Source organism: Protopterus annectens, chromosome 7.part0 (assembly GCF_019279795.1).
Source record: "Protopterus annectens isolate FY-2018-M chromosome 7.part0, PAN1.0, whole genome shotgun sequence".
Taxonomy (NCBI): Eukaryota; Metazoa; Chordata; order Ceratodontiformes; family Protopteridae; genus Protopterus; species Protopterus annectens.
In genome coordinates this window covers 726875975-726897150 of record NC_056739.1, presented here as the reverse complement: position 1 = coordinate 726897150, position 21176 = coordinate 726875975, and the positions used below count along the sequence as shown (strand labels likewise).

General features: G+C 37.0%; 1 protein-coding gene across 2 annotated transcripts in view; it reads right to left on the bottom strand.

Annotated features, from left to right (window-relative positions):
- Positions 1–21176, bottom strand: part of LOC122806652 (immunoglobulin superfamily DCC subclass member 4-like) — a 2205210-nt gene that overhangs the window by 171047 nt on the left and 2012987 nt on the right. For both annotated transcript variants that reach the window (XM_044077249.1, XM_044077250.1), the window contains exons 15-16: positions 12652–12822; positions 9972–10106 (exon numbers count right to left, since the gene is read on the bottom strand). In XM_044077249.1, coding sequence (XP_043933184.1) covers positions 9972–10106; positions 12652–12822 — 306 coding nt within the window. The remainder of the gene's footprint in view (positions 1–9971; positions 10107–12651; positions 12823–21176) is intronic.

Genomic DNA, 21176 nt, shown 5'->3' with positions numbered 1-21176 from the left:
GGGATTGAGATTTCTTTAGATGTAGCATGTCAGGCAGCTCAGGGTTTGACATAGCTTTGTATGTTAGGCAGAGATCCCCTCAGAGTAGGCGATATGCTACAGAGTAAAGTGAGTTTTTTGAGGTGGTCAGCATAGGGTAACTGTTTGAGTCCCAAAATCCTCTTTGTGAGGTATTTTTGTAGCCCTTCTAGGTACTGCAGATGCCTTGTAAGGTACATTCCAAATGGGGCATTGTACTCCATAATGGGTCTGATGACAGCAGAGTAGAAGGGGACAATAACTTCTTTTTTTTCTGGATGAGAACCCTTTTATGATGAGGTGTGCTATGTAGAAGGATTTTCTGACTAGTGTGGCGATGTGATTATCAAAGTAGAGACTACTGTACACTAGAGTCCAGAGGTCCCTTATCACACCTTCGATGTTAAGTGGGTTGCCACCTATGTGGCAGTCCATGGGTACAGGGTTTTTACCAAAGGAAATAACAATACATTTTTGGGCATTGAGCTTGAGACCATGGCTTTGACACCAGGCATTAGTCTCGGTGAGGCCCTTTTGCAGGATGTCCACGTCATTTGGTGACTCGACTATGGCACCCAATTTGCAGTCATCTGTGAACTTTGTCAGCCAGAGGTCCTCTGTTTTGGCCTGTACTTCAGAGAAGTAGATCCCAAACAGGAAGGGACCCAAGACTGAACCCTGAGGTACTCCACTTGTCACAGGTTTGGAGTCAGATTTGAAGTCCGCAGTTTTTACAGTGTGGGATCTGTCTGTGAGCCAGTTGGCAACCATCTTGTGATGTACAGATTTATACCCAGCTTGGTGAGTTTATTAATGATACCAAAATGGGGGATGGTGTTGAAAGCCTTGGCGAGGTCGATATAGGCTGCGTGGACTACCCTACCCTCATCCACGGTTTTGGTGACCGTTTCAAAGTTGTCAATCAAGTTCAGGAGACATGATCTGCCCTTCACAAATCCGAACTGGGTAGGGTCCAGAGTTTGGAGGTTACCAATATTCTTGTTTATGAGTTCCATGATAATACGCTCCATGGCCTTGCAGACCAGGCTCATCAGGCTAATAGGGTGATAGTTCCTGGGGTCTGTGGAGGCTCCCCCTTTGTGGAGTGGTACAACTGTTGCCATGCACCATTTAGTGGGTACAAAGCCTGTCAAGAGGCTATGACTGAACATGGTGCTTAGGTGGGGAGCTAGTTCGTTCTGAATCTCATGTAGAATGCAGCCAGGTATATAGTCTGTCCCATGGATGCTGTGTTCGTGGCTTTTGATAAGTGCAGTTTCCACCTGTTCAGTTGTGATTGCAGGGACACTGCATTCTTCCACTATGGATATGGGCCGTTTTGGAGGTGGGAAGGGGGGTAAAGTTGGCAATGAACCTATCAGCCAGGATGTTGGCGATATCAGTTGATTCATGAATTTTGTGCCATTGTGCTGTAGCTCATAGCAACTCTGGGTGTTGTCATTGAGATTCTTGACATAGCTGTAAAATGATTTGTTGTTGTCCTTGGAGTCTGTGGCAATCTTATTTTTATAGTTCGCTTTGGAGGATTTTATGAGAGATCTCGGCTTCTTGCTGATGCTGACCAGGGAGCTCCTCGACTCATAGGATTTTATTCTCTTTTGCAATAGTTTCTTCCTTCTGTTGTAAAGCTTGTTAATAGCAGAGGACCACCAGATTGGTTTCCATTCTTTCTGAATACTGCATCTTGGTTCTATTAGGGATGGCATGATCCATGCACCCATGTAGGTGCTTATAGAGTGTGTTCGTATAAGATTTGGCAGTGGTAACTATATTGTCCATCTGCATGGGTGTTGTGAAATTGGCCACTTCTGCCTTAAGTATCATGAAGTTGGCTTTGGAGAAGTTTTTACGGTGGTTTCCTTAGTGGGGGGTGGGGGTGGGATGTGGGTATCTAGGGTGATTAGTTTATGGTCAGATCTGACCAACGAGGAGCTGACTTCAGGTGTGGAGCACCTGTCACTCATGTTGGTAAGTACCAGGTCTAGGATATTTTTGCCCCTGGTAGGGATGTGGACAAGTTGATCCAGGCCATTGGAGTTTACGAATTCTAGGAAGCGTTGAGTAAACGAGTGAGTAGAAGAGTAGTTTTGCCAGGTAATGGTGGAGTAGTTGAAATCTCCCAATATTAGGTTGTCTGGTTGGACCCTGAAATTCTTTATTATGTCAAGAAAAGAGGAGTGGGAATCCTGGGACATGGTTGGGGATCTGTAGCAAGCTACAATATGGATTGCAGTTTTGCACAGTTAGTTGCACTTCTACAATTTCAGATGAATTAAGTTGGGCAACTAGCCTGGAGGTGTGGTTATCCTTAAAGAATATGGACACACCTCCACTCCTGGTGATCCGGTCCTGGTTTGATGGCCGAAAGGTATGGTATGAGTTATATCCTGGTACTGCAGTGGTGCTCTCTGGAGCCTTGAACCAGGTTTCAGTCACTGCACAGATATTGATATTCTCCATTTTAAGGAGTGCCTCGAGTGAGTGCATTTTGAGGTTTAGACTTCTAGCGTTGAGTAGCATTACTCTCAGTTTTTGCTTGCCTGTATCAGTTACGGTGGTGGTTTTGTTTTTTGAGCTTTGCCTAAAAAAAGGCACTATAGGGGCAGCAAGATCCTTAGCCAGTATCCGGAATCCCAGAGGAGAAAGGTGCAGGCCATCTCTGGCAAAGCATCGTGGCCTGTCAACCATGTTGTCCCAGGCAGACAAATACTGGATCCCCTTTGAATGACACCAGAAGTTTAGCCAATTGTTGAAGTCAATCATTTTGTCGTTGTATTGCGGTATCATTCTGGGTGAAGGTAGGATGCTACTCAGGGCTAAGGTCATACCTGCCTGGATTACAAGATCAGAGGGCTCCTCCATCTCTCTTTTCATGTAATCCAGGGAGGTATGTCTCAGGTCATCCACAACAACATGGACAATGACTGAGTCATATTTGTACTTGTGGAGTGACTTGAGTGTATGGGTTATGGGGCGGATCTTGGCACCTCGACAGGCAGCTAACAGAAACCTTCTCCTTGTCTATTCTGGTGAGTATAACATCAGTGTGCCTGACTATAGAGTCACCTATGACCAATGTGTTTGGTACGTAGTTTTGCCTTATGGGCAGTGGTTGAGTGGCACACTGAGTCTGTGTGTTATGCGTCTTTCTGGTTGTGGTGAGGGCTGGAGGTTGCCTGTGTTTCTGCTTTGGAGATCTCTGTTTTTTTGGGTAGATTCTTACTGAGAGCCCCAGAGAATGATTTTGTGTATCTATGTGTGGGTCTTGGTGGTGTAGATGTACTGGGACTATCCACCCCTGAACAAGAAAGCTACCATGAAAAACTTTTCAAAAGCAAACTTCACGTTACTTAAGACTGAGGTGGAAAGTTTCAAAGCCCCCGTGCTGAAGGATAATACTGTCCAAGCTGCAAAATCCTTTACTAATGCATTCTACGGGCAGCTACAAGAATGCATGGATCATGCCATCCCAAGCAAAACCAAGACTCACTCCTCCAAGAAAAGGAAACCAGTCTGGTGGACTCCTGCTATAAACAAGCTATACAATAGAAGGAGGAAACTAGTACAGAAAAGAGTAAAATCCCAAGAAGGGAAGACATCCCTGATCAGTATCAGCAAGAAACTATGATCCCTCATAAAATCATCCAAGGCTAGCTTTGAAAGAAAAATTGCCAAGGACTCCAAAGATAACCACAAGGCATTCTTTAGCTATGTCAAGAATCTAAGTAGCAATGCTCAGTTCTGCTCAAGGTTAGTGCAGAATGACACAAAATACACTGAACCGACCGATATCGCCAACATCCTGGCAGACAGATTCAATGCAAACTTCACCCCCCTCTCACCCCCAAAAGGGCCCATAACCATACCAGAAGAATGTAGAGTCCCTGAAATCACAGACACTCAGGTTGAAACAGCCCTCTCCAAAGCCAAAAACTCAGCACCACTGGGAATGGACAGTGTCCCAGGCTGCGTTCTACACGAGCTCAAAGACGAACTAATCCCTCACCTAAACACACTGTTCTAACTCAGCCTCTCCACAGGCTACATACCCATAGAGTGACGTACAGCAATGGTTATTCCACTCCACAAAGGTGGAGCCACAACAGACCCCGGAACTATCTCCCTATAAGCCTGACTAGATTGGTCTGCAAGGCTATGGAGCGCATCATCATGGAACTCATTAACAGAGACATTGGGAACCTCCAAACACTGGACCCTACCCAGTTTGGTTTTGTTAAGGGCAGATCATGCCTCCTAAACTTGGTGGACTTCTTTGAGACAGTTACCAAGGCTATAGACAAGGGAAAGGTGGTACACACAGCCTACCTAGACCTCACTAAGGCCTTCGACACCATTCCCCATTCTGGTATTATAGACAAGCTCACCAGCCGGAACATAGACCCCTATGTTACAAGATGGGTTGCCAACTGGCTCACGGACAGAACCCACATGGTGAGAGTTGTGGGAGCTAGGTCCATCTCTAAACCAGTTGCAAGTGGTGTTCCCCAGGGCTCAGTCCTAGGACCCCTCCTGTTTGGCATATACTTCTCAGAGGTACAGGCAAGCACATGAGGACTATGGCTGACCAAGTTCACAGACTACTGCAAACTGGGGGCTATAATTGACTCTCTGGCTGACACAGACATCCTCCAAAAGGGTCTCACTGAGACGAATACCAGGTGTCAAAATCATGGCCTCAAGCTAAATGCCAAAAAGTGCATAGTCATCCCCTTTGGAAAAAACAAAGCAACCACAAACTACCACATAGGTGATAGTTCCCTAAATATGGAAGACGTAATAAGGGATCTGGAGACCCAAGTAGATAGTAATCTCACAGTTGATAATCACATTGCCAAAGTGGTTAGAAAATCCTTCTCCGTGGCCCACCTAATCACAAAAGGGTTCGCATCCAGATCAAAAGAGGTCATTGTGCCCCTCTACTCATCACTCATCAGACCCATCTTAGAGTACAATGCCCCATTTGGGATGTACCTTACAAGACACCTGCAATAGCTGGAAAGACCACAGAAGTACCTCATCAAGAGGATCAATGGCCTCAAACAGATGCCCTATATAGCTTGACTGAAGAAACTCCAGTTGTACTCGGCTGCAAACAGCCTACTCAGAGGTGATCTCTGCCTGACATACAAGGCCATGTCCAACCCAGAATTGATGGACATGCTCCACCTAAAGAAAACCTTATCCCCTCGAACCACACACTCTAGGGATCTAAACCTCACCACAACAATAAATAGGATGTGCTGGAGGGAAAGATTCCTGTCCCAGAGACTTCCCAGGCTTTGGAACAAGATCCCAATCTACAATAGGCAGAGCTTCTCGCTAACACTCTTCAAAAGAAACCTTGACGAGTGGACGGGAAACAGAAAATTTACCTCGGGGATCACTTCAGTGGCTCTGCTGGACAGAGGCACAGGGAACTAATCTAAAGGGATGGCGAAAGCCAACACATTCTGGCTAAGCTTATAAATGCCTTCGGGCAGATAGCCTAGTACCCACCTATGAACCTATGTGGTGTGTGTGGTGTGGAGTGGGTGTTTGCCTTCTTCTCCTGACTGACAAGTTCAGTCTTGGGCTGCGAGAGCTTTGCCTCCAGTTTGGCTAGATAAATGCATCTCTCACAAGTTGTAGTGTTGGGTGGTAGGAGAAGAGGGTTGTCGGTGTACATGAAGCAATTGCTACATTGCCCCAAGATACCCAGATTCATCAGGAAGACAGGAGAGAACACAGGGAGCTGTCCCTTGGAGATGCCTAAATAGACACAATTTACCTTTAGACAAGTGAGGAAAGTAAGTAGAAGAGCTATTTTCCTCTAAGCAAATGAGGAAGATAAGTACAAAAACTGTTTTCCTCTAGGTAATGAGGAAGGTTAAATACTGTAGTAGTTTATAACTTGTACAGTGCTTACAACAAGTTCTGAACCAGTGCTAAGCATGAGGAAGCAAATTCAACTGCTAAAACTAAGAATCTGGCTAGTTCCAAGGGAAAAAAACTGAAGAGGAGGCTTTATGGCGCTGGGAATTGTTTAATCCTAGCTAAGCGGATCTGCGCAATGTGCAAAACTGCACAAACATGAGTTTTAAGCAGAAAGATGACAGGGATAGAAATAGCCCAAGACGGCCAATAAAACTACAGTTTCTGGGTTGAAACCACTCCTCCAGCAACAGATAGGCTGTTCCAAAGCTCACCACTCTCACTGATGAACAGAGAAGTTTCCATCTATCTTAGAAAGGTCTGGGCAATACAGGAAATTACAAACAGCCCAGAATTCAGTAAACTCTGAAAACCAGACTTTACTATATCTAAAAAGGTGGGAAAAGAGTATAGGGAATAGGAATTTTTTTTTTGTTTGTTTTCAAAAGTTAAGTCAAAAACAGCAAATAAATACTTTTAACACAGAAAATAGGTTATTGCACTTGAGTGTGTAGCCTTTTACCGTTAAACAGATGAAAAAAAAACACTTAAAAAATGAATACTTTAAAGTGCAAATAGTATTTGGTAAAAAATCAGTTCAGATAAGTAGCACAGTTAATAAAAAAGCGGTTGAAACAATGCAGCTAGCAATATCAAGCAATAAAAAGCAGAACAAAGGTACCTAATCCACTCAAAGTCTTCTTTTCACGCTCTGCTGCTGTAGAACTCTGCAGGACACCCAGGCAGGCTCTTGCTGAGGTAATACAAGCGCAAAATCCACTTAAACACAGGTTTTTAAGCAAAAAGATGAAAGGGATAGAAACAGCCCAAGACAGCCAATAAAACCACAGTAGAGGGATAGGATTTTTTTTTTCAAAAGTTAAGTCAAAAATAGCAAATAATTACTTTTAACACAGAAAATAGGCTAGATTCACTTTATAATCTCGAAATCCTGAAATATCAAATTTCAGAATTTCAAGACCATAAAGCTGAACACCCAAAACACTGAAACCCCAGAAGTACAAAATTCAAATTTGCGATTTCTACACTAACCATACACCGCAGACATACACATACATAGACATACATACACCTTCCTCCCAACACATAAACACACAAACTTACCCTACATACAAGTAGGGGGGTAAGCCCCCAGGGCCCCCCACACCCCCCCACTTAAATATACTAACTCCAAGGTCGCACTACACAGACAAACACATGAAAACACCACCACACAAGCTACATTTCCCTCACACACACACATCACAGTAACAAAACACACTGACACACATTAAAGCCCCTACCCAAAACCCTTAGAACATAAGCACTTACCTGAATCTCCAGCTATCCATTAACACAGTGCAACACCAGACCCACTAATTCAACATCTCCAAAATTCGTGATTTTGAATTTTGCACATCTAAGGGTTTCGCTATTATGGGCTTTCGACTTTATGGTCTCGAGATTCTGAAATTCGATAGTTCAGGATTTTGAGATTATAAAGTGAATCTATATATATATATATATATATATATATATATATATATGTATGTATGTATGTATATATATATATATATATATATATATATTTATATATTTGTACACACACACACACACACACATATATATATATATATATATATATATATATATATATATAGATCTAGGACTGTTGAACGAAAGTTCAACAGTCTGTATCCACTATCACCGAACACACTTTAACAAAATCGCTTTAACTGAAAAAGTGCTTTCGCTAAAGTGTGTTAAAAAAAAAAAGCATTAAATCTACTTTTACGCAAGGTGGCAAGCCCCCCACAACCTCCGTACTTTAATATTCTCACTCCAAGATCGCACTACAGTGGGGGAAAGGGAACTTTCCCTTATCCACACCATAGTATGACTGGCACAACAGGTATACTTACGCAAAAATGCTGCTTCAGTGAAAAGCATTTTCGTGTAAGTATGCCCACCCATTCGCAATTCAGTAAAAAGTGCTTTGGTGCAAGAGTCCTAGACCCATATATATATATATATATATATATATATATATATATATATATATATACATACAAATATACATAATATTTAGTCTACCTGAAAACATCAAAAGCCCACAATACTGAAGACCAAATCATCGAGATAAAACTATCGAAAACTCACTTCAGCGAACAAATGGACTGGCAAATCCATTCCCTTGGTAAGTAACCTGTTGGCCAACAAGGGGGATTTTGCCCTTTTTCCAACTGTAGTGCGATCTCAAAGTCCGTATATTTAGTTAGGTCGATTGTAGTGGACATAGCCCCCACGTGGGTGGGTTGGGGATGGTATGGTTTTGTTTTCATTAGTGTGGTGTGAGTGGTTATTTACTCTGGGAATAGATTCAGTGATCTGACTGTTCACTGAAACGAGGTTTTGATGCTTTTGTCTCGATGATTTGGTCTTTGATATTGTGGACTTTCAATGTTTTGAAGTAGACATATATATATATATATATATATATATGTGTGTGTGTGTGTGTGTGTGTGTTTACATATATATATATATATATATATATATATGTATATATATATATATATATATATATATATATGTACAGAGTGTGTGCAATATGGGTACATACAATTAGTTATTTATAATAAAGTTAACATAGTAGAGTTAAACATCATTAATGTATACATTCGCGTAAATGCTGCTTAACGTTTCGCTTATTCACTGTCACACATTGGTTACATATTGCACATGCAATCTTTGTCAATGTCTTTATGTCAGTATTTTTTCTTTGTATTGCTCAATGCATTTTATACTTGTTATTATCTTTGCCAATTTAGCCCAAGTCATGGCTAAAAAGGGTTCTGGGACCAGTTCACTTTCCTGGTTACTTTACAAATGCCTGCTATTTATCTACTTTCTTTTGCTGGAAGTAGCTAACAGCTATTTATAGCTCAGAACAAGCTCTGACAGACACATAAATGAGTCTCAGTCAGGAAAACATAGCAGTATCTCTGTTACAGAAGGTGTGTTAGATGACAGTGCTTCATATCTAGCGATTCTATCAGGTAGTACCTGACAGGGTAAACTACAAATTTAACTGTGTCTATGATATGTCATGCAGACAGAGACAAATTCCTCTGCAAAGTATGTTAGAAATTGAGCTTAAAAAACTGTAGGTAGGCTTTCTTTTCCTTTGACTCCAAGGCAAGGAAATAAAAGTTTTAAAAAGTACAAGCAAGTTTCTGGTACCTACACAATACTGAAACCATATTTTACAGAGAAAATAAATCTAAAGATGGAGTTTAACTGTAGGAGAGGGTGGAGTTTTCTTTTTATGGCATGAGAAAACAACACCACTTCCTTATGTCTAGCATGGCTCATATAAATAGGACTTGAAATGTATTCTGGGAAGAAGGAATGAAAGCAAGAAAACAAGATCATGTTACCAAGGCAGGGCCCACCATCTGCCATTTTGGATGAAACACATTGCAATTGTAAAAGAAGCATTTAGAATGGTTTTGGGTCATTTAAATAGCTCAGAAAAAAGATGCATTAAAAACATGTTTTTTGAGTACTAAGGAAGAGATTTACTTTAAGTGGCTGTTGCTAAATTAGATGCTGCATTAGTTGACATTAAGAGTTTATTTGCCAACTTAAACAATAGAAGACAATAAACCTACCATGATGATTGCCTTAGTATTGTTAAATCAACAATGCTAATTGATACACAGTCTCTCATACACTTCAAAGCCAAATATGTTACTTTGAATGCAAGCAAATCACAATAAAATATATTTTCCTGGTGTTTCTATAACCTTGTACATAACAATGTGCATAAAATTCTTAGGTTTGATGTTTTTTTAAAAGAAAAATGTTTTACTTAAAAAAAAAAAACTTCCACATTCAGACATAATGCCAGTAACAATAACGAAAAAAACCTCTGCTTCTGTTTCTATACACTAAGGCTGCAATGTTGTAAACATAAAACAGAGAAATGCTGAAGGAAATACCTGATGGTTCTCTAGCTGTCTGTATATCTTTCAATGGGGAATAGGGTCCAGATCCCACCACTGTTTTTGCTGCCATCTTAAAGAAATACCATGCATCACTTTCTAGTTCTTGTACCTCAGTGCTGAAAACATTACCTACATATAAACACAGAAAGATAATAACATTTTGAAAATTCTGAATGCTTAAAAGGAAACATACCAAATAACATTACTATATGCTGTAAGAAATCAAAATTGCTGCAAATTGTTTTTACTGTAAAATGGCCTGTAACAGGTCAATAAAAACATAACAAGTCTGCTGAGATGCCAAAGTGGACCCATAGCGATAATGTGAACTATACAGTGTTATACTGTGACACTTCAGTAGTTTATATGGAATATCTCATGCATCCTTCAGGAAAATGTTTGCACAGTGAGTAAAAAAAAACTCATTATCATTGGACAAACTTAAATGCTTATTAGTTAAGCTACCATTTCAGAACTAATCCATTTAGTGATCATCTATATTAATTATAATTAATGTTTTATTGTAAAAATCACTTGCTTATCGTTTCAGTTTTTAGCCATATTTTAACTGTGGTTTTATCAGCCTTGTTTGTTTTTAAGTTTTACATTGTACAGTATTTGATAATGATAAAATTAACAAATTAAAGATTAAAGACAGATGATAATTCTTGCAAATGAGCCAGTGAAATTGCTCCAAGGTACACAGGTGGTCATTTTAAAGTTAAAATAAAGGACTGCCTCACTTTTGAGGCTGAAATATTGTCTATGTTTACTAAGATCTCACTGTGGGCACTTACTGTAGGCTTTGACTGATGCTCTTTTGTCTGTATCCAATATCACAATTAGTTGTCATCAAAATGTAAGCATTCTGGTTACTTTCTGTAATTTTACTGACCCCTCTCCCCACGATCAACACCACACCTTCCTAAAAATATTTCTGGACCTTAAATAACAAGACTGTATCTAGTATTGTACATAAGAATTTGTTAACCCTTTCTCCTTACATCCTCCATTGAAAAAAAAATACCTCTATTATCTTTTTTCTGCTATATCAAAATGCTACTGTCCTTAGAACAAGCACTGATCTTAGCAACATAAATAGCTATGTTGCACAGAGGCATTAAGTCCTTGGTCCAGTCCTGATAAACCAAGTTTGAAGTGTGGATCAGATGCTGGAAAATCTGGACAGGGGAAGATGGAAAATGACTGAAACACAACTCACCCACTCTGGGGGAAGAGAGTAGTGGCTTCATGATGGCCAGTTGCATTCATGCAAGGGGAGTCTTGCTCAGCAATGACAGTCATAATGTGAAGAATGTGAGCCTGTCACTCCCAAGCCAATAACTGTAGCCTTTGGGACATATATGTGGAAACGCACATGTCTTGGGAAAGTGCAAGAGGTCCTTGCAGTAACAGTGAGGCTCACATTAGCCACCAGGGGGTGGACTAGGACCATGATTGAAAATGCCTCCACTGTCACCACTTAGGAGGATGTAAGCTAATAAATGGAGGAAGAAGAGTAGGAACCATGTAATTCCATGTTCAGGGATGTTGTATGAATATCACAGGGCTGCAGTCTAGAGGACAGGAGAGAGATTTACTTGGACTTTGGAAAAGGATCAACTATCCTCAAAGCATGCATGCAGAGGAAAGGAGTGATGCTAGAGGTACAGACCATCCTTTGACTACCTAGATGATGGACCCTCTGGACATTGAGTCTCAGTGGAGAGGCTTAATGTTTGCTAGGTGAGAAGAGAAAGAGATGCCGTGAAAAAATGTTGACAACAGGGATATCATTTTACTTTATATTTATTTGTAACAATAAGTCTAAAACTAGGTCTCTGTCTGTGTGCCACTTGACAGAACAGCTTATTTGTGTGACAGGCAGATAAAGGAAGGAGAGGTAAATAATTGTAGACCAGAACTGGGTGCTTTATTGTTAAACCTTATCAATAACTGACTACGTGAACAGTTTTTTGTTGGGATGGGTTGGTCGACCAGTATGCCAGGGTGAAGCAGACAGCTAGTGATATGAATGATATCTTGGAAAGAATATAGCCTTGCTCAGGCTGATCTCATTAAAAGTCAGTATAATTGAGAATACTGATTGTATGAGTGGGCCTCTGTAAAAATGACTACATTGTTGTTGTACAGAAGCTTGTAACAACAGTGTAACTACAAGTCAGTCTATGTGTTTGCTATGTGACTGGGAAGCTTGTTTAAGTGACAACTACCTGAATAAGGGTCAGTAATGCAGTGAAGAAGGGTCTTTGGAGGATGATGAAGGAGGAAAATCAAAGAAGGAGAGGGGTGGAAGAAATGGGAAATTTAGTATTACAGTAATGACTGGGAAGAATATGAGGAAGAGGAAGATATAGGGTGCAGCCTGCAAAACACTACACTTAATTTTAGGGGGGGTCCCCATGTTGCAAATAACTGGGAGTTACCAAAATGCTCACACTGGCAATTCTTACTTGTTTTGTAGTTGAACCTCTTTCTGTGTTGCGACTGAAATGAGTGGCTAATGCACGACTGCTAAAAAATATATGCATTGATAGAATAACAAAGTTCATAAGAAGTGCTGCCAGTGAAGACGTCCTTCAAAATATTGTCAGCTGTGGAATACAGAACATACCTACATGAGAAAATAAATGCATATAAAGTGTTGCCTTACCGTTCTTAGACAGAGAATTCCACATGTCATCAGGGTGAGTTTTGTTAATGGTGTACAGGATATTGTACTCTACTATAATGCCATTGGGCTCTGTTGGAGGATGCCAGCGTATCACCACTGAATGTGGATTTAAAGAACTTAACTTTAGGTCTGTTGGAGGATCAGATGGCCCTAAAAGTGGAATACAGAAAATAATCATAAAGTCATGTTGATAGGAGGTAATAGCAAACAAAAAGACAAATGAAGAAAGAAAATATATTTTCTTAAAATGCAGCCTTATTTAGTGTATAGCAGGAATGTGAAAACTGTCTAGAACTAAAGCAGAAATAATTTCATCAATAAGGGATCTAGCAGTACACATTACAATTAGACCTGTCCTGTAACTTACCAAAATGAAAATAAAAATGATTGTGATGCATCAGAGGTAAAACTATCTTCAACATTTTGATAAAACAGTATTTGATCAAAGTGTGTGGCATGCACATTAGGAACATAAACAAAAGAAGCAGTAGAATCAGATTGATTCTTTTTTTTTTTTTATCTTTAGTTAAAGAAGGCCTCTAAACCAGTAGTTTAACAGGAAACACCAGAACATTCTGATAACATTACAATACCTCTGTGTAAGGCAAAGAGACTACAGTACGCTAAGGGTGTAGGGAAGGACTTACAGACCAATAATGCATGTCATTAGCATATATTAAACTGTATTCTTTACAAAGAATAATTGCAGATTCTGAATGTGCCTTCTTTGAAGGTTGGGTGCCGGGCTGGCAACTTGGCACCGTAGAAATTCACTGCCAATCATTAGCGGACCGGAGTTCCACTGAGGCGACCCCTAACTGGGTAAAGCCAAAAGAAGAAGAAGAATTGCAGATTCTGAACACTTCTGGTGTTTGTTTCCATCCATCTTTATTTAATCCCCTTCCTCTCTAGAGTTATTCAGTCCTCATTCTTCCTAGCAATAAGAGATGGTGGGTAAGAGATTTAAATGTCAAGTCATCATCCAATGGGAAATTTAAAGATGTTAGGAGATCATAACACCCTCTGCCCCGACTTTTGGTAAGGAGGTGCATGTAGTACAATGCCAGTATAAATACAGGTGCATACTTCCACTTTGCTCACTGTCATTGGCTAGGGTAACATGTACTTCCTTCACCATATTACACCACTGCTTTCTGCTCTTCACTCACACAACACAAATGTGAAACCTTCACAGAGATGCTTTTCCGGTCACAGAATGTAAGCCTACCATTACTCCACGGAGAGGTAAGCAGTTGTCAGCCACTCACACTCGTTCCTCTCTAGCTAGACCTTCCAGCCCCAAGTTGTTAACTGGACCATCTCTAGTACTTATGCGTTGCTTTATCAGTCAAGAATGTGAGTTATCTTCCACCAAGTGTGATCTATCAGAAATCTCTGGAAATAAGCCATATGAGAGGAAAAAACAGGACATATAATTCATACAACTATGAGTCATTAAGTAATATTTGTCTGAGGCTAGTACTCAATGAATCAAACTTGTTAAAGTCTCAGTCAGATGAAAAAATGCAAAGCATTTTTTTTTTGCAAGGAAGAAAGCCCCCACTCCAATCCCCCTCTACATTCCCTTAATTGCAATATACTACCTCCATGGTTGCACAGTCATGGATAAAATTGAAAAGCTGAAAAGTCGTAACTATTGCTGGTGTACAAATTGGGGCATGTCCATAGTGTGTTTTAATGGGACACAACAATCAGTTAGCTTCCAGCTCATGAACCTGCACTTAATGGCTGGTGATCTCTTCCACACTGTACTTAAACAAGTGTAAAGAAACTAAACTAAGCATCAGGGCAGTAGGTCAATATGTCTTCTCACTGACCCGCTTAAGATAAGATACTCTGTTCTGAAGCAAGAATGCCTGATTCTGTAGTCTCTAATGCACACTAGGAAAAGAGAAAACACCAGAATTTTCTTCGGCATTTCTTTCCAACATATTCTGGACTTGCAAATTGTTCTGCCTGACATTACGTGCCTTTTTAAACCGAAGTAAGAATGTCTGAATGCCATCATGCTTGAAAAATGGTATCCATTATCCATGTCCTCAAAAGGTAGATGACTTATTTAGATACTCTTTATACCCAAATACTTGTTTGGGCATTTCCTTGGTGATGAACATGGTTGTGAAGGTAAGCCTAATGGCTCTATTGTACTAAAAACCTCACCAATGAAAGGATTTTCATGGGGTGTGTGATTAGGAAAATACATCATCTCTGCCAATCCTACAATAAAGCAAGTGATGCTACAGTCCCTCTAGCAAATAAATTTTCAGTGCAATATAATTTAAAACTCATGAAATGAACGCTAGACAGTCTGCAGAACAGAGAAGGAAAACAGTGATGCTAAAAGGGCCGTGAGCTCTCCATGGATCGGAGAGGGTAACATAGATAGGGGTTATTTTTATTAGACATGACATGTGAGAGGGCTGCAGACAAGGTGTATGCTATGCCTTGTACTGGAAGACCTACATGTGAATAACATCTCAGGCTAAGCATGCACATATGTATGCACATACCTGCTCATCATATGCCAGTCTCAAAATTATTTTCAAAATGTACTGTCACAAAATGCAAACAGGGCTGGAAGGTGGACCAGAATTATAAAATAAGAAATAGCTTAGAAGGCGTCTTCGTCTGCTAGCCTAAAAGGTTGATATATTTCCCAAGCAGAGCTTAGCAGTGATAGAAATACTATGCTTCCAGTGACATACTCCACTTCCACAATGTAGACTGTGTCATATCTGGATCAAGATATGGAATGCTTCAGTTCAGCTTCCAAGGACGACAATTATAATCATTCAAACTACTACGCAAAATTTATGAATATGGTAAATATATACTAAGTCTGAGCCTATGGTACCTCAGAATATTCCCTTTAGTCCAAGTTAAAACAATCCTATAGGTAAGTGTCTACAAGCAGCATGGCTGTAGGGATTGCAGCCCCTACACTAAAGATGCAGAGGAGGTGAAATCCCATACAAAAAACATTTTACTGGCATTTCAACAATCTCTTTTTTTTATTTAATTATTTCATTTTAAAATGAAATGGATTTGAATAAACAATACAATAAAACATATAAACAATAAAGAAATCAATACAAAATAAATCTATGTACATAGTCCATGACAAAAGCTGATATCAGAAAACCACATTAAAACTTCTCCAATAAATCTAAGTTTTTGCCAAGATAATTTCTTGCGTGTGAGATTTATAGTTCTGTTATGTAAGGATTGTAACTACTATACACATGTCTTGTTAGACATATGAATTCTGATAACGAAAGATAACTATTACTTGTCCAATTTAAAGTAGTAACTTATCTGGCAATAGCCAGGATTGACCATGAGAGAGGCACTTGACTTTTACAAATAGGACCAGGAACTGGAACATGAAATAATAATAAAGAATGTGACATATCACATTTGTCTGACCACAAGGCTTTAACATATTTCAAAACTCATTTAAAAATAAAACAACCTTCTGGCACTTTAGAACAATATATTCCTCATCTGCTTGTAAATTTTCATTACATCTCCAGCATCTCAGGTTTTCTTTTTTATAGAAAAGGGATATTTTACTTTGAGTTAAAAAAACTTCTATGTTGAAACTTCCAGGTAAAAATTTTCCAGGAGACAGATGATTGGGAGTTGTTTACAGGCTTTAAATAAAGCTTTTTATTAACCTCTAAAATAGGTTCCTTGTCTGTTTTTGATATTCCCAGTAGGATTCATCAAAGGTCATACATTCAGTTCTTAAAATTGTGTAGAATACTGGTAAGTATGTCTTATTTTTATACTTGACAGTATTAATCTGAAAAAATAATTCTAAAATTTTTGGGATGGGTTTAGTGACCATAACTAATGGCAGTTGTAAACTACTATTGATACATTTCTTACAGCTTGAATATCTAGCCAATTTGTGTTGTTTACATTATATTTAGCTAAAAGTTTTTCTGCAGTAGTTATCTCATTTCCATCCAAAACAGATACCAACATTTTAAATTACTCTTCTCAAGACTATATGTTGTAGTCATATTAAAGGATTCTAAACAACCAATGAAACAAGCTATAGGAAAAATAACTGTTTGAATTACTTTCCATTACCATTTTAAAAATATATACACCTAATTCCATATGCATGATTAGCAATGCTTCCATTATTCAAGCAAAAATATTTTAGTATCCAATATACTATATTACTGTTAGATGAAAATATTTTATTTAATTGCTATATTTGAAAATAAAACTGTTGCATGAAGACATTTCCAATTTGAGCTATATGCTGTGTTTCTCCAAAAAGTTACAATGTTCAAAATATGCGAGTTTATATAAAGATCAATATCAGGAAACCCAATACCATTTTCTTGCCAGCTCTTAGTATGCTAATCATAAGATATTCTTGTTTGTTGAAGATGCAACAAAAAATGTAATGATATAGTATTTAACCTCTTAATGGTTTTCTTGGGGGGCAATATTATTAATGACTGAGCAATATATAATATCTCTGGTAGTATTTTCATTTTTATTAATATATTAAGTCTATTCTCCATCAAGAAAAAGGTTATATTCCAACTTTTGATAAGTTTTGAAATATTATTAGATTTTTATACTTTAATGCTACTATTTCTCTCCCATTAGTTTTTATATTTACCCCTTAAATATTTAAATTTTTCCTATTAAATTCATTTTCATAGTATTTTTAACCTACATGTAACTGTTTTATTTATTAGCATTATTTCTGTTTTAGTATGATTAAATTCTAATCCAGACATTTTCTCAAAGAAATTTGATTTAACAACATTTTCTATTGAATATTCAATGTTATTAGTAGTTAATAAAATATCATCCAGAAATAAGTGATTTTAGAGTTATAAGTATGACTGATTAAAAAAAATGTATTTCCTTATTATTTCTAATATAATTAGTGAACGGTTCTACAGATAAGGCAAAGAGTAATGGTGATAGTGGGCATCCTTGTTTTGTTCCCCATGATATTTTAAATGAAAGGGAATGAAAAGAACCAATTTTAACAAAAGAAAAAGTGTTATTATATAACTTCATTATTAATTCTATAAAGTTTAATGAAAAATGGTATGTCTTTAGAGCTTTTTGTAAGTATAACCTATTACTTGAATCAAAGGCCTTATCAATATCTAAGGATAATATTGATAGCTCTTTTTATTATTATTAACAAAATCTATTAAGGAAATAAGTCTAACAATACTATCATGCACTTTTCTGCCCAATATGAATCCAATTTGATCACCACTAATTACATTTGGTGTTATTTAATCTTTTAGTCAAAATAGCCATAACATTTTGTAATCAACATTTAATAGCATTTAATAAGAAAATAGGTCTGTACAAAGAGCATATTTATGGGCTTTATCTTGTTTTAAAATTGGGGAAATCAAAGAGTATTTCCAAGAAGGCAGGATATTTAATGAGCTTTTAACTTCATCAAAAGCATTTATAAGAGTTATTCATGGATTATCTGGGATTATTTTATATAGCTCTGAAACTAAACCATCTAAACCAGGAGCCTTGTTGTTATTTTTAAACCTTTTATTTATTATTTAAGTTCTCTAATAGTAACACAATTATCTAACATATTGTTTTGTTCTTTTGTAACTTTATGCATTATATGATCTTTTAAGACATTATCAGTATTGTCAGTATTATCCAGTATTAAATCTTTTTTATTAATTTCTTCATAATGTCTTCTGAAAGCTTCCAAAATGTTTTAAATTAGTTAATTTTGAAGACTTTCGATTTGCTAGATATGTAACTTCAATATGATTAATATTACTTAGCATTTTTGATCTTACTGCTATTGCATGCATATTTTTAGGATTTACTGTACAAGTCTGCAACTTGAGCTTTTCTAAGTTCATTGCAACTTTATGATTTAATATTTCCATGTAATTTTGATTTAATGTTTTTAATTCTGTGTCTATATCTTTATCACAGGGTTTTAATTTTAAATTTAAGTCATCAATCCTTCTTTGAAACAGTTTCAATTCATTACCTCAATCCTTTCTTTTTGACAAGTAACTCTTTGTTCTACCACTAATGTATGTCTTTAATGCATCCCACAGGATAACATTAGAAACTTCACCATTGTTATTAGTATCCATAAAAAACGTATTTTTTATAAACCATTTTTTAAATCATTCAAGTTTGGTTATATATACTGTTATTCTTTGCCATAAATTAGTTCATTTGGTTTTAAATTAATTTCAAAAGTAACAACATTATGGTCAAAGGACAGGATGTTACTGATAATTCTTCTAATTTTGAGTATAATCCAGTAGTAGTGAATACCTTATCAAGATTTGTATGGCTGCCAAATCTGTAAGAATAATGAGTATAATTTAGAGTATTTGCCAATTTTAATTTATTAATATGTCCAAGATCCATCATATTAGTAAAATTAATAAGCTGTTTAGCAGTAGCAGTTATTTTAGGTGTCTTATCATTGACTGTGTCCTTTTCTGAAAGTACACAATTAAAATATCCTGCTATTAAAATTTAAACTCTTGCATGTAAAGCTACAAGATCTAAATACTTTTTTGCTATTTTGGAAACACTTCCAGGAATCCAATATACATTACCAAAAGTAAACATTTTTTTATATATTTCAAGTACAACTAATGCCATCATACCATTGCTATCAGTATAAATCAATCACTTTAGGTACAGTTAATGCTTTCTTCCATAACATTATAGTGCCTGTCCTTTTGGTATTATAATGTGAATCCACCAATATTGAGTACTGTTTACATGTTAACTTTTCAATATGTTTCTTTATTATGTGCATTTCTTGTAGAAAAACTGTATCAGCATTGTTCATTTTAAGATACTTAACCAAGCCACTTCTCTTCATTGGATTAGTTAATCCATTTATGCTCAGTGAAATGCACTTACATATTGTCATTCCTAAACTTAGTTAACTCTAGCAGATTTAAGCAATGGTTTTCAAAAATCTGACAAAAATTAAATTTAATCTCCTTTGCTATGTACAAATAATAAAAATTACTTAATAACAATATAAGAAAACTATTTACAACACCTAACATGGAATGTAACATTCCTGATTTGATGATATAATCACTCAAATCACCTTCCATCATCTTCACACTTCTCCATCTGCTATTCTGCTCTACCTCTGAAACATTTATTCAGTACTTCATGTTATTACATATAAATTCCTACCATCTATTCACAATGATTTATTTAATATCCAGTGGGATAAATTTGTTTATCTATATCAAATCTAAATAAAGACAATTTGCTTAATAATTCTATGTAAAAAACTAAACTATAAAGTAACTAGTAGTAGCTATTCTTATGAACTATAGTACAATTGAACATGCTTTAATATCAAGGCACTTAAGGAGGGATCACACACCACTCAATCTGAAACAGTCCATTTATTGCATTCAATATAAAAAACAAAACCAGAACGCTTTAAGTTTATCACCATGTTTTCGTCAAAATACTTCATCAGATGAGCATACCAACCAAACCCCAGACATTATATAGCAATCACAATTGTTTCAATCAAATAATTAAAAATTCAATCAATTAAAATAATCAATTAAAAAACTAGGTGTTTAAAACAATGCCCACTAACTAAAATATAAAAGATTCAATAAACCTTAAAAACATCATAAATATCATAAAAATTATAGGTTTATAAAAATCAAAAAATGTATATGTATATAATATAGTGTAAAATGTATAAAAATTGAATTAATTAATTACCACAGTACAATGCATAACATAAATATTTCCACAGCACCATCTAGTGACATAGTAAAAAACTACAATTTGGCAGATCTAAGTTTTAAAACAGGCATCAGAGCTACTGTGTCATTTAGACCAGGGTATCTATTTGCCTCTAGTACCAACTGCCAATGAAGCTCCCTATATTCAAGGCAGGTCTCCCAAGGACCCCCCCCTAACATCTATAGGTAAAACGTCTACTACAAAAAAACAAAATATGGCTTCCACACAAAACTGTGTGTGTTTGAATAAAGCATTATTAATGCTCTTTCTTTTTATATCATACATGTGTTCATACATTCTTGACTTAAATTTCCTTTCAGTCTTACCAATATAAAAGGCTTCACATGTCTCACATAGAGCAATATAAATAATACCATTAGTATTACAATTAGCGTAGCCCTTAGTTTTAATGTACCTGTCTCTACACTTCAAATGTATCTTATTACCCACCTTCACAAATGGACATTGGGTACAACCACCACACTTGTGCGTACCTCTCCTAAAGGAGCTGGCAGTATTAGAACTAGAAGTTCCCTTTTCCATTAAATTCTTAATATTGCATGCTTTTCTATAGACAATTTTCAACAGTTTCTTAAATATAATGGGGAAACCACTTAGAAAGAAAAAACGTTCTGAACCACTTCCAAATGACCAGTAGTCAAAATAACACAGTAAGACACTGTTCTGATTTATTCAAA